Here is a 13,889-nt window from a genome sequence, read left to right as displayed (position 1 = left end):
GCTTGGGGCCGGTACCTCCAGAGTGAAGGCGGGAATGACCGGAGACCACTAGATGGCCTTGGGGTGGAATGGCTTCTGGAGCGTGGCAATGCAGGTTCCTCGAAGTCCGCGCTCTCATCCGTGGAGAACAGACCCAGCGGATTGACGGGCGAGAATCGGAGCTCCTCAGCACCAGATGTAGGATCGTTCGGAGAATCGGGCCCCGCGCCCCCACCTTCTGGCCTCTGTGGTCCTGCCTTGGGACGCGCTGCTGGCTGAGCTGTAAAACACAAATGAGGTTATTAGAGGAGAAGGAGGTGCTAGGGTCACAATGTGAGTCCAGAACTACAGAAAGTATATGCACAACAAAAGCACCACCGCTCTCAAAATCATCACAGACATCACATTTCATGACCATCAACACATTGTGCATTGCAATGATTGTCATAAGGCCATCATTATTTCTATGACAATTTTAGAAATCATCTATCATATATGATTGTTCGGATATGAGTTGGTGTGGCATCTATTGACTTTACATCACGCAATGGTGTAAACTTTACTCACATCGCATCACTTCAGGGTCTGCAGATGCATCCGTGACTGTCCAGGTGTGCTCCCCATGAGTGCGAGCATCCGTTCCTCCATCTCAGTGATGTCGCTGGGGACTGGTGGCCCCCCCACCCGTTCGCCTCTGCACGGACCTCATCGTCGATAGCTTCTTCTGTAAAAGGTGACAGGACGTCATGGCATGAGATCATTGCATGATATCATTGCTAGGTACTGTCACAGAGACTGATACAACACATAACCAACAGATGTAATCATGATTATTATGAAAATTATCATTCTTTACCTAAAGACGTGCACTGTGACCGCAGGCTTTGAGTTAAATATTCCCGGGAAAAGTGAAAGACCTCACATAGAAACATGGAAAATAGGTGCAGGAGTAGGCCATTCAGCCCTTCGAGCCTGCACCACCATTCAATAAGTTCATAGCTGATCATTCCCTCAGTACCCATTTCCTGCTTTCTCTCCATACCCCTTGATCCCCTTAGCCGTAAGGGCCATATCTAACTCCCTCTTGAATATATCCAATGAACTGGCATCTACAGCTCTCTGCGGCAGGGAATTCCACAGGTAAACAACTCTCTGAGTGAAGAAGTTTCTCCTCATCTCAGTCCTAAATGGCCTACCCCTTATCCTAAGACTATGTCCCCTGGTTCTGGACTTCCCCAACATCGGGAACATTCTTCCCGCATCTAACCTGTCCAGTCCCGTCAGAATCTTATACATTTCTATGAGATCCCCTCTCATCCTTCTAAGCTCCAGTGAATAAAGGCCAAGTTGATCCAGTCTCTCCTCATATGACAGTCCAGCCATCCCTGGAATTAGTCTGGTGAACCTTCGCTGCACTCCCTCAACTGCAAGAACGTCCTTCCTCAGATTAGGAGACCAAAACTGAACATGATATTCCAGGTGAGGCCTCACCAAGGCCCTGTACAACTGCAGTAAGACCTCCCTGCTCCTATACTCAAATCCCCTAGCTATGAAGGTCAACATATCATTTGCCTTCTTCACCGCCTGCTGTACCTGTATGCCAACCTCCAATGACTGATGTACCATGACATCCAGGCCTCATTGCACCTCCCCTTTTCCTAAGCTGCCGCCAAGAGCATCTTAGCGTTCCCCTCACAGCTCACACTGCCACCCAGTTTAGTGTCATCTGAAAACTTGGATATATTACACGCAATTCCTTCATCCAAATCGTTAATGTATATTGTAAAGAGCTGGGGTCCCAGCACTGAGCCCTGCAGCACTCCACTAGTCACTGCCTGCCATTCTGAAAAGGACCCGTTTATCCCGACTCTCTGCTTCCTGTCTGCCAACCAGTTCTCTATCCACGTCAGTACATTACCCCCAATACCATGTGCTTCGATTTTGCACACCAATCTCTTGTGTGGGACCTCTGCTGATAGTCACTCATGACTGTTACAAATCAAATTATATAAATACATAAGTACATGGAAATCAATGTAATACTTACTCTTGCAGATCCCCCAAGATCGTTCCATCGTTTGCGGCATTGGTTGCCCTCATGAACCTCGTTGGTCGCTCACGAGACCACCTCTGCTATCTCGGTCCATATCCTCTGGTAGGCCTTTGGGGTGGGCTTCCCACACCCTCCCTGTGTCAAATCACACCAGCATAACTCGACCTCCTGCAGGAGGGAGGCATTTGCCTCGTCCGAGAACCTCCTGGCTCTTTTGCACCCTCCAATGTGCTCCTCTCCCACCTCACTTGCAGTGTATGAAATGATACAATGAACTCCGTACTATGAGCCAGTGACTAAGTGTGACCTGGTCAGTCTTTAATGGCTTCCAGAAGTGAAGATACAAAGGTGAAGTTCAGCTTATATACCGGGCCCAGCATGAGTGTACCTATGACTCTAGGACCTCCGTCGGTAGTGCCCCCTGTTGGTGGGCAGACCTTATGTAAATACATTACATCATTCCCCCCACAGTTCTTGACACAGGTCCATATCACAAGTTCAGACGGTCCGGAGCCCTTCGCTCCCTGGTTGACCGTCTCAGTACAATCCCAGTGCTTTCCGAGTCTCTCACGACTTGAGGGTTGGCGTTGATTACAATGGGTTCTTCTGATGGCTGGACGTGAGTTGGTTGGTGGTCTCAGCTCGCGTTGTCTTCTTCCAACTGTTCCGGTTCATCAGTGTGTCTTAGCTTGATTTGATCAATGTGTTTCCTGCACATCTGCCCATTCTTAACCATATACACCCAGTTACCCTCCTTATCTGTAATATTGCCACTTGGGCCCTTGACCATGGTTAAGTACATACACTGGATCATTTACAGATATGTCGCATGACACTGCAGCGCGGTCGTGATATCACTGCTGGCGTTGATGTCGGGTTTCGACACGATCGTTAAGGTCAGGATGTACTCGAGAGAGCCTGGTTTTGAGGCTTCTCTTCATCAATAGTTCCGCACGCAGGATCCCGGTGAGCATGTGTGGCCTTGTCCTGTAACTGAGCAGTATGCGTGACAGGCGTGTCTGCAAGGAACCATGAGTTATGCGTGTCAGGTTCTGCTTGATGGTTTGAACTGCCCGCTCCACTTGACCATTGGACAAGGGTTTGAACGGGGCTGACCTCATGTGTTTTATGCCATTGCGCTTCATGAACTCTTGAAATTCCAGGCTCGTGAAACATGGTCCGTTGTCGCTGACAACAATGTCTGACAGACCATGTGTGGCAAACATGGCTCTCAGGTTCTCAATGGTGGCAGTGGAAGTGCTGGATGACATGATCACACATTCTATCCATTTGGAGTATGCATCCACCACCACAAAAAACATTTTACCAAGGAAGGGCCCCGCAAAGTCGATGTGGATTCTAGACCACGGATTGGATGGCCATGACCACAGACTGAGCGGAGCTTCCTTTGGGGCATTGCTTAACTGCATGCAAGTGCTGCACTGATGCACGCATGACTCTAAGTCCGAGTCAATGCCAGGCCACCAAACATGGGACCTGACGATGACCTTCATCATGACAATACTGGGATGTGCACTATGTAACTCCCGTACAAATCTTGGGCATCACAACACAATTACCCCACAGTAAACAGTCGGACTGGATGGAAAGCTCATCCTTGCGATGGCTGTACGGTTTGGTTTCATCACCCATTTCCTTGGGGATGGTCGACCAGTCCCCGTTAAGAACAGAACGTTTTACAACCGATAGCGTCGGATCCTGGCTGGTCCAGGTCTTAATTTGTTGAACAGTGACAGGCGACCCTTCACTCTCAAAGGCATCCATGACCATGCGTAGCTCTGCGGGCATTGGCGTTTCCACCTCCAGTGTGGGCAATGGTAACCGGCTCAATGCATCAGCGCAGTTATCGGTGCCTGGTCAATGGCAAATGACATAATCATAGGCAGATAATGTCAGCGCCCATCTCTGGATGCGGGACGACACGTTGGTATTGATATCTTTATGTTCCGAGAACAACAATATAAGTGGCTTGTGATCGATTTCCAGCTCGAAGCGAAGCCCAAACAGGTACTGGTGCATTTTATTTACCCCATAAACACATGCTAAAGCCTCTGTTTCTACCATGCCATAGGCTCTTTCCGCCTTGGACAGGCTTCGAGACGTGTATGCAACTGGTTGTAATTTGCCTGACTCATTGGCTTGCTGGAGTACGCAGCTGACCCCATAGGACGATGCATCACAGGTCAAAACTAGATGCTTGCATGGGTCATCCAGTACCAGTAGCTTGTGGGAACACAACAGATTTCTAGCCGTCTCAAAGGCTCTGTCTTGAAGTTCACCCCACACCCAGTCGTCTCCTTTCCTGAGCAGCTTGTGCAAAGGCTCTAATACTGTGCTCAATTTGGGTAAGAAGTTTCCGAAGTAGTTGAGAAGACCCAGGAACGAATGCAGCTCTATTACATTCTGCAGCCTGGGTGCATTTTTGATGGCCTCTGTTTTCGCGTCTGTAGGCCTGATTCCATCTGCAGCAATCTTTCGTCCAAGGAATTCGACCTCTGGTTCCATGAAAATGCACTTTGAACATTTCAGCCTGAGTCCCACTTTGCCCAGACGACGCAGAACCGCTTCCAGATTGTGCAGGTGCTCGGCGGTGTCACGACCTGTGACTAGGATGTCGTCTTGGAATACCATGTCCTGGGGACAGATTTCAATAAGCTTTCCATGTTTCTCTGAAATATGGCTGCCGCCGAACGAATGCCAAAAGGGCACCTGTCGTAAGTAAACAGCCCTTTGTGCGTGTTGATGCATGTAAGTTTCTTTGATGATTCAACCAATTCCTGTGTCATGTAGGCCGACGTTAGATCCAATTTGGTGAACGATTTCCCCCCGGCTAGTGTTGCAAACAGGTCATCAGCTTTCGGTAGCGGGTACTGATCTTGTTTCAAAATTCAGTTGATCGTGACCTTGGAGTCTCCACAAATCCTGACTGTGCCATCGCTCTTTAACACCAGAACAATGGGACTGACCCATTCATTAAATTCGACCGGTGAGATGACCCCCTCGCGTTGTTGCCTGTCCAATTTGAGCTCGACCTTTTCTCTCATCATGTGCGGCACCTCCCTGGTTTTTGATGGATGGGCCTTACGTCTGGACCTAGGTGAACCTGCACCTTGGCTTCCTTGAAGCTGCCAATTCCCAGTTTAAACAGTGAGGGAAATTTGCTCAGCACTTGAGCACACAAATCATCATCCGCTGATGACAAAGCTTTGATATCGTACCATTTCCATTTTATTTTCCCGAGCCAACTCCTGCCGAATAACGATGGGCCATTGCCCGGGATAATCCATATTGGTAGATTATGAACCGCTCCCTCGTATGACACTCTTACTGTTGCACTACTGATCACTGGTATGATCTCTTTGGTGTAGGTATGCAACTTTGCATTTATCAGACTCAGCTTGGGTCTCTCTGCCTTGGTCTCCCACAGCTTTTCGAAAGTCCTCTGGCTCATTATCGATTGACTCGCACCCGTGTCTAATTCCATGGATACCGTCACGCAGTTTAATTTTACCTCCATCATTATCTGTTGGCTCTTTGTTAGGAACGCACGTACGCTATACACTTCCTCCTCGGAGCTCTCAAATGTCTCGGGCTGCATCGTCAGATCCACGCTGAATTGATCATCATCCACGTGGTGTGTCGCAGCTCGCTTGCTCTGCTGTGGACACATCTGCTGAAGATGCCCCGTCTTCGCACACCCTCTGCATACATACTGCCTGAAGTGGCACTGATGGGGTCGGTGATTGCTCCTGCAATGCCAACACGTTGAGCTCGGATTTGCGCCCGATGGCGGGCTTTGAGCGGCTCCCATTCTCGCATACGCAGTCGAGTAGGCCCTCAATGGCGAGCTTTGAGCGGCTCCCAGTTTTGCAGACGCAGTCGAGTAGGCCCTGCCATGTGCAGCGCTGCTGGCCGTCAATACAATTTTGTACACAGTACTTGCTGTAGAGTTCCTGTTTTGTCGCGATATCTGCTTCGTGCTTTTCTGCGTGGACATGCAAGCTTGGACGATGGTGATGACCTTGCTGAGGTCCGGCGTCTCCGCAGCCAGCAGCTTACTTAAGATCGCCTCGTGGTTGACCCTGATCATGAAAAAGTCACGCAGCATGTCTTCCAACGCAGGCCCAAATTTGCAAGGCCCTGCAAGAAGTCTCAGATCGGCAACAAATGCTGCTACGTCCTAGCCTTCTGGACGAACGTGCGTCTAGAAGCGATAGCTGGATATGAGGATTCCTTCCGTGGGTTTAAGGTGTTCCTGAACTAGAGCACACAGTTCTTTGTAATTCTTTTCTGTAGGAAGAGTGGGTGAGAGCAGATTCTTGATGAGTGCATAGATCATGGAGCCACAGACGGTGAGAAGAACTGCCCTGCGCTTCTCTGCATCCTTGTCTTTGTTTAGGTCGTTTGCCGCGAAATACTCGTCAAGATGATCCATGAAATCTCCCCAATCCTTTCCCTCATTGAATCTCTCGAGAATTCCAACAGTACTCGATCGTGCTGTGCTCAACATACTTTTGCGTGGGTTCGTATTTGCCTCGTCGCCAGTTGTAATGTATGAAATGATACAATGAACTCTGTACTGTGAGCCAGTGACCAGGTGTAACTTGGTCAGTCTTTAATGGCTTCCAGAAGTGAAGATACAAAGATGAAGTTCAGGTTATATACCGGGCCCAGCACGAATGTACCTATGACCCTAGGACCTCCGTCGGTAGTGCCCCTGTTGGTGGGCAGACCTTATGTACATACATTACATCACTGCTCTCTCCAGCGTCAGTCTCCACAGCGTGCTGTGATGCCTCCTTCTCTCTCTCCATTATAGGCCAAGTTCAGGCAAATATGTGGCTGGTAACATCTAATTTTTGTTTCCCTACTTGCTGTGAAGCTCTAAAGTCTCCCTCCTTCCTCCCAAAGCAGCCACATCACACCCACACACGCCTTCAGTCCCTCTGAGCTCCCTCTCTCTCTGTCTCCTCTTCTGCGCATGTCATGATGACCCTTGACCTCCTGAATTGCAGGAATCGAGCGTTGCCATGCCGTTGCTAAGGACGGCCACACTTTACGGCAGAAGGTCAAAAAAATTTAACGCTACCACCCATTTCATATCACTCGTGGTAACGCCCATTTTTAAAAATGAAGAGAGGGGCTAGACTTACCACTAGGTGGCTAAGGCCGAAAAAAATGGGCCTTGTTCCAGCGATGTGGGACGTCTCGGCTTTGCTGATTGCTGGGACAAGGCCCATTTTTCTTTTGCGATTTTCCACTTGGCTTTACCTCAACGATGTCAAATGGGTGATGTGATTTTTCGGCGATCTCATGATCGCCCACCAAAAACAGAAGTAAAAAAAAAGCTTCCCTAACAACGCTATTCTGCGCATGTGTGGGATTTTTTTTTAGGTTGACTTTCTTTGCCATGTTTTGAGAGGTCATGGGTCATCACACATGCTCAGAAGGCACAGGGAGGGTCAAAGAGAGAGAGAGAGTGGAGATAGAGCGAGTGAAGGAAGACAGAGAGAATTGTTGGGCTTGTTGGAATTTGTTGCGATCAAAAATAGTTATTTTTACTTTAAAAAATGTATATTGTTAGTCTTCTTATTATGGAAGTAGCTGGAAAGTTACAAAATTAATTTTAAGGTTTATTATTAAAATTATATATCAAAATAGAGGGCGAAAGCGAAAGGAAAAGGGCAAAACCCTTAACGAGGCCAACGAGGCACTTGTCAACATTTTCCATGCCAGGTGGGATGACTTGACACAGGGTGGGCATGGGAAACCTCCACCCTGTGTCTACCAAAAAATCTGGCAGGAGATTGACGATGTCATCACATCTGCATCCCACGAGATGCGGACACCTGACCAGTGCCGGAAAAGGCAGAATAGCTTGTTGGCAGCAGCCAGAGTAAGTTGCATGTTGTATTTAAAATGTTATGTGTAATATTTTAATGATGCATGCAAATTTTAATTGGATGCTTGAATTTTATTTATTTATTGTATTAATTAATTAAATTATGAATTAATTTATGCATCCTAACAGTAAGTTATTGTTCATATGCAATGCAATTTTTTAATCGAACATTGCATCTCCGGCATTGAATTTAAGTCTGTCATTCTTAAATGTTTATTACCAAGTCCATTAGCTTATGCCATGCCATGTTCTCTTCTCAGTACAGAAGAAGATATCTATCAACCGTTCGGAGCAGAGGAGGATGGGGTGGGGGCGGCTCTGCTCAGTTCCAGCCTCTGTCAGAAATTGAGGAGCTTGCGGTCGCGCTGGTGGGACATGACAGTCGTTCGGTCACGACCCGTTGTCTGGCCGAACCCAGCCTTGAGTCTCATGAGTAATGGGAACTGTGTAATGTGCCAAACATTATTAAAGACATTTTAAAAATCTATCTTAGTTATGCATGCAATGTCCTGTAATTATAATGCGATATGCAATATACTTGTGATGTACTCTTGATGTACAAATGATGTCATGGCAGCCCTGGTGAACCCTTGTGCATATGGGGTATTGAAAACTATTGATATGTAATGTTTCCTATTAATGATCACCGTTAATGTCCTAATAAGTTGTTTAGAAATGTCATTCGTCTTTTTAAGGTCAACCTGAGAAGGTCGTCTCACTTCAGCCATCCATTCCTCCTGCACCATCAGCAGCAACCACCTCGGAGGAGGAAGAGGAAGAAGATGAACAATTTAGTGTGGAGGAAGAGGAAGGGCAGGAGGAGGAGGAGGAACCAAACATTGTTGTGGGGGGGGGGGGAAGAACCTGCGGTCATATCTATTGAGAGGGATGAGGCACCGGGACCAAGCGGTGTGCAGGTGGCGATGCCAAGGCGCGACATTTTGCACACGCCGAGGCCACGGAGGTCGGGTCAGCAAGGTGAGCAATCGCCTACCTTGGATGGGCAGACGGAGTGCTTGATATCCCTGTGCAGGGAGACGGTTGCGATAGGTCGCGACCTTATCCAGGGATTCGTGGGTTTCTCCACGAACTGGAACGAGTTCAACATGAACTTCTCCAACTGGTCTTCCGTGCAAACGGGGATAGCACGGGAGACGTTGGAAGCGATCTGAGAACAGACCGCCGCAAACAATGCCCTTCGGCATGCGTTGCTGGCTGGACATGGCGCTGCACCCCAAGGTGTCGTGTCGGCTCGGAGTGAGACCCCTAGCACTCAAGCAAGTACGGAGGACACAGTTCCTCCTGACTCGGAAGTGGAGCCTCAGGCTTCTGCATCCACTCCGTCACCTCCACCACGGCAGGAAGTCTTGCCATCCCATGCTGCCCACCGCGTTCGTGTCGGTCTGCGTAGACCAAACGGGTGGGTGGGGTAAGAACACGGGGTGGGAAAGGACCTGGAGGGAAACGTGGCCGCAGGTAGGGAGGGGGGGGGTGTGTTTTTCAATTACATTGTTAAATTGTTAATGTTTTGGTCATGGTTGTTTGTGGTTGAGGGGAAGGGTGGGTTGGGGGAGGAGGGGGTGGGGCGGGGGCAGGGAGAGTGTTATTAAATAATTTTTAAAAATTTATTCGTTGTGTTAATAAAAAAAAATTATTGAATAAAACAATTGTTGTGCCTTCTCTTTTAGTTACATTAGTTACATTAAGCATAATATTTTCATATAACATATTTACAGTTGTTCATTATTTGTTCAGTCTTTTATTTATAGCCTCACTTTACTTAAGCTAAGCATTAATGCAGATGCCAGGCCAGTGCAGGCAAGGCAAAAATGAAACCCCACGCAATTGAAACTTTTGATTAACCCTAACTGTAAATGCAAATGTGAATATCCACAATGAAAGTTCATGCAAAGCGTGCACAAATGAGCTGCTGACGCAACAGCTTAGCGGCCGTGTAACTGCCACTGGGTCTTCGGGAGTGGGGGGTGGTGGTATTGGTGCTAGATCGCCAGGCTGATTGCGCTCCCCTAGGTCCTCGCCTGCATCTTTTTCCGCCTCTTCCTCCTCTTCATCCTCACCGGCTGGCTCTTCCGTCTCTCCTCCTTCTGGAGGTGGACCTGCAGCCTGATCTGGCATTACTTGTCCTCTCCTTATAGCTAGGTTATGCAGCATGCAACACACCACAATAAACTCAGCGACCTGGTCAGGGTGGTACTGTAGGCTGCCTCCAGAATGATCCAGGCATCTGAAGCGCTGCTTTAGGACTCCAATTGTCTTTTCAACGATGTTGCGTGTCGCTATGTGACTTTCATTATAATGCTTCTCTGCTTCAGTGACGGGACTACGCAGAGGGGTCATGAGCCAACTGGCAAGGCCATATCTCTTATCTCCCAGCATCCAACTGTGACCTTCTGGCTGATTGACAAACAGGTCAGGGATAGCACTCGCACGTAGGATGTGCGCATCATGGATGCTGCCAGGAAATGTAGCATTTGCTGTCATGATTATTTGGTTGTGGTCGACAACAAGCTGCACATTTAGGGAGTGGAACCCCTTTCTGTTACGAAGCACCTCCGCGTTCTTTAAGGGAGCTTTCAGGGCAATTTGCGTGCTCCCTGTACCGTGGGGAAGTGTGATATTCTGTAGAAACCCAAAGCCCCCTCGGTCTGTGCCTCCCTGGTCATTGGGAAGCTTATGAAGTCAATCCTGCAAGCATAAAGGGCTTCAGTCACCTGTCGAATGCAGCAATGTGTAGCGTACTGAGAGATATGACAGATGTCAGCAGCTGAAGCCTGAAAAAATCCCGATGCGTAGAAGGCTAGGACAGCAGTAACCTTCACCTCAATGGACAGTGCGGTTCTGATGGTGGTGGAAGGCTGCAGATCACCCTTGACGATTTGGCATATCTCATCGATGACCTCCTTCCAGAAACGCAGCCTCCTAAGACAAGCGTTTTCAGACAAGTTCAGGTAAGATTGCTTTTCCAAGTACCTTCGTTGCCTATACGATCGCCTCCTCTGTCTTCGTCTCTGTCTACGCATTACTGTGCCAGCTCTTTGATTGACCCTTTCAGTAACCAGTGTGTGAGCAGTTATAAATAATGGCAGGGAAAGCATAGGCCCCATCACTATCAATAATTACTTTCACTAAATTAAACTAATCTCTCTACTCTCTACTATCTATTCTCTCTACTTTCTCTACACTGTATATCAGTCAGTCTAATAGGCCCCAACAATATCAGTAATTATTTTCACTATCTATAAAAGCACTTTTCACCAAAAAAATGCCTATACAATATCTACTATCAATATATATACCATAATATAATATTCTGAGTTGATCTATCTATAAATAACTCTCTAAATAAATCACAACTATTTAGCTCTTTTTTTTCTGTTGCCCCCATTCCTCTGATCTTCAAAATGGCATCCATAGTGCCCATTTCCTTCTGTTAAGCCCGGGAAAAGCAACTATTTCTCAGCGATCTTTTCGGCCTTGCATCAGCCCAGCGAAATGCCGACTAGGTGCCGAAAGTTGGGATGGTCCTTGTGTCAGCGATCAGTTCGGCGATCATTTCGGCGAAGTGAGCCGAAACTTAGGGGCCTATTTTTCTAGCGATGTTTTGGTCTATTTCCACTTTTTCCTCAAAATGGGCGAAAAAGGTCCATTTTGGGCGATAGATGGGCCTTAGATGGGCGATTGTGATGTGGAAAGTCTAGCCGAGAAGCCGTCGATCTGAAAACCCGTTTTTACTGCCCACACCGGAAATAATGCCCATTTTTGGGCGATAAGCACAAACATGTAAAATCTAGCCCTTGGTCTTCAAACACTCTCTTCCTCAGGCAACCGAAGGCTGCGCTGGAACACTGGAGGCGGTGTTGGACCTCGTCATTGATGTCTGCCCTTGCTGATAGTAGGCTCCCAAGGTATGGAAAATGGTCCACATTGTCCAAGGCCGCGCCATAGATTTTGATGACCGGGTGGCAGTGCTGTGTGGTGGGGTCAGGTTGGTAAAGGACCTTTGTCTTACAGATGTTTAGTGTAAGGCCCATGTTTTCTTATGCCTCAGTGAAGGTGTTGACGATGGCTTGGAGTTCGGCCTCTGAGTGTGCGCAGACGCAAGCGTCGTCCGCGTACTGTAGTTCAATGACAGAGGATGGGACGACCTTGGATTGAGCCTGGAGGCGGCGAAAGTTGAACAGGTTCCCATTGGTTCTATAGTTTAGTTCCACTCCAGTGGGGAGCATGTTGAGAGTAAGATGAAGCAGGTCATTGATGAAGCAGCTGAAGATGGTTGGGCCTAGGACACTGCCCTGAGGAACTCCTGCACGCAGTATTCTAGATGTGGCCTCACCAATATCCTGTATAACTGTAGCAAGACTTCCCTGCTTTTATACTCCATCCCATTTGCAATAAAGGCCAAGATTCCATTGGCCCTCCTGATCACTTGCTGTACCTGCAGATATCCTTTTTTGTTTCATGCACAAGTACCCCCAGGTCCTGCTGTACTGTAGCACTTTGCAATCTTTCTCCATTTAAATAATAACTTGCTGTTTGATTTTTTTTCTGCCAAGGTGCATGATCTCATACTTTCCAACATTATACTCCATCTGCCAAATTTTTGCCCACTCACTTAGCCTGTCTATGATCTTTTGCAGATTTTTTGTGACCTCCTCACATTGCTTTTCCTCCCATCTTTGCATCGTCAGCAAACGTTACACTCGGTCCCTTCTTCCAAGTCATGCAAGTCCTTCATCACATCTTGCAAATGCACCCATCTTTCTCTTTCTGTGCACTTCCTCAAATCCACATCTCTCCATCCATCACTGCCATCCTGATCCTTATTCAATTTAATTCCTACAATAACTTATAGGTCTGACTTTTCCCCCGTTGCAGGAGAAAAGAGCGCAAAACACAAGGGAGAGGGAGAGAACTTGAGGTGGTCCTCCACAGATTTCTCAGTTGACAGTTACAGAGGAGGAAGCACTGGAGGTCAGTGGCATTTCGCCTTCCCTGGCCAACGGAGATGGAAAGTTTGGGACCTCCCAGCTACCCGGTGACAGAATTAAATATCATCGGCTCACATGTCATACAACAGTCACCTTAACTTGATTTCAACATCGAGTGAAATATGATCATCGTCATAATGCTAAATTGCAACATACTTACCTTGCCAGTACTAATTCATATATTTTCTCTCCGACAATGCCTTCATGTGTACAGCAACAGTCGGTGGACATTCCGCATAATAAATCCTCAGAGGAGCTGATTCTTTCTGAGTGTGCATCATCACAGGAATTATGCTTTCCATGCGCCAGCACAGATACTTGCAGTTCGGTGGGCCCAGTTAGGCAGTTAGTCGGGATTTCACCTGGTAACTCAGAGTGCACATGTGAGCAAGAGCAGATAACGGTGGCAGAGACAGCTGTGGAGGCGTTCCAATAACACTGACCACATTTGGAGGGAGAATGGTGCAGTCCAGCTCAAGCATGAGTGGGCTGATGTCACGGGGCATTGCAAGGATGTCTTGTTCCAGGGACTTGGGCAATCTGTCCATCGAAAATCAATCGCGGCAATCAAATTAACCTTTGCAGGGCTTGACCATGGCCGTACAGAGTCGGAATGAATCATAGAAGTTTACGGCACAGAAGGAGCCATTCGGCCCATTGTATCTATGCCAGCCGAAAAAGAACTATCCAGCCTAATCCCACTTTCCAGTAGGTTCCGGCACTTCAAGTGCATATCCAAGTACTTTTTAAATGTAATGAGGGTTTCTGCCTCTACCATCCTTTCAGGCAATGAGTTCCAGACCCCCACCACCTTCTGGGTGAAAAGAATTCTCCTCAGCTCCCCTTTAATCCCCTTCTAACAATTACTTTAAATCTATGCCCCCTGATTATTTACCTCTCTGCTAAGTGAAATAGCTATTTCCTG

The 13,889-nt window shown here is 47.7% G+C and overlaps 1 protein-coding gene across 1 annotated transcript in view; it reads left to right on the top strand.

The window, feature by feature from the left end:
- The first annotated feature begins 9,146 nt into the window (after window positions 1–9,146).
- The window catches only part of LOC139264074 (uncharacterized), a 48,624-nt gene continuing 43,881 nt past the window's right edge, over window positions 9,147–13,889 (top strand). Inside the window, exon 1 of the mRNA XM_070880170.1 lies at window positions 9,147–9,236. Within this exon, the coding sequence (XP_070736271.1) occupies window positions 9,147–9,236 (90 nt within the window). The remainder of the gene's footprint in view (window positions 9,237–13,889) is intronic.

The sequence above is a fragment of the Pristiophorus japonicus genome, chromosome 5 (genome assembly GCF_044704955.1).
Source record: "Pristiophorus japonicus isolate sPriJap1 chromosome 5, sPriJap1.hap1, whole genome shotgun sequence".
Classification (NCBI taxonomy): Eukaryota; Metazoa; Chordata; class Chondrichthyes; family Pristiophoridae; genus Pristiophorus; species Pristiophorus japonicus.
The sequence above is the reverse complement of the archived record's forward strand: the minus strand, read 5'-3'. Positions and strand labels throughout refer to the sequence as shown.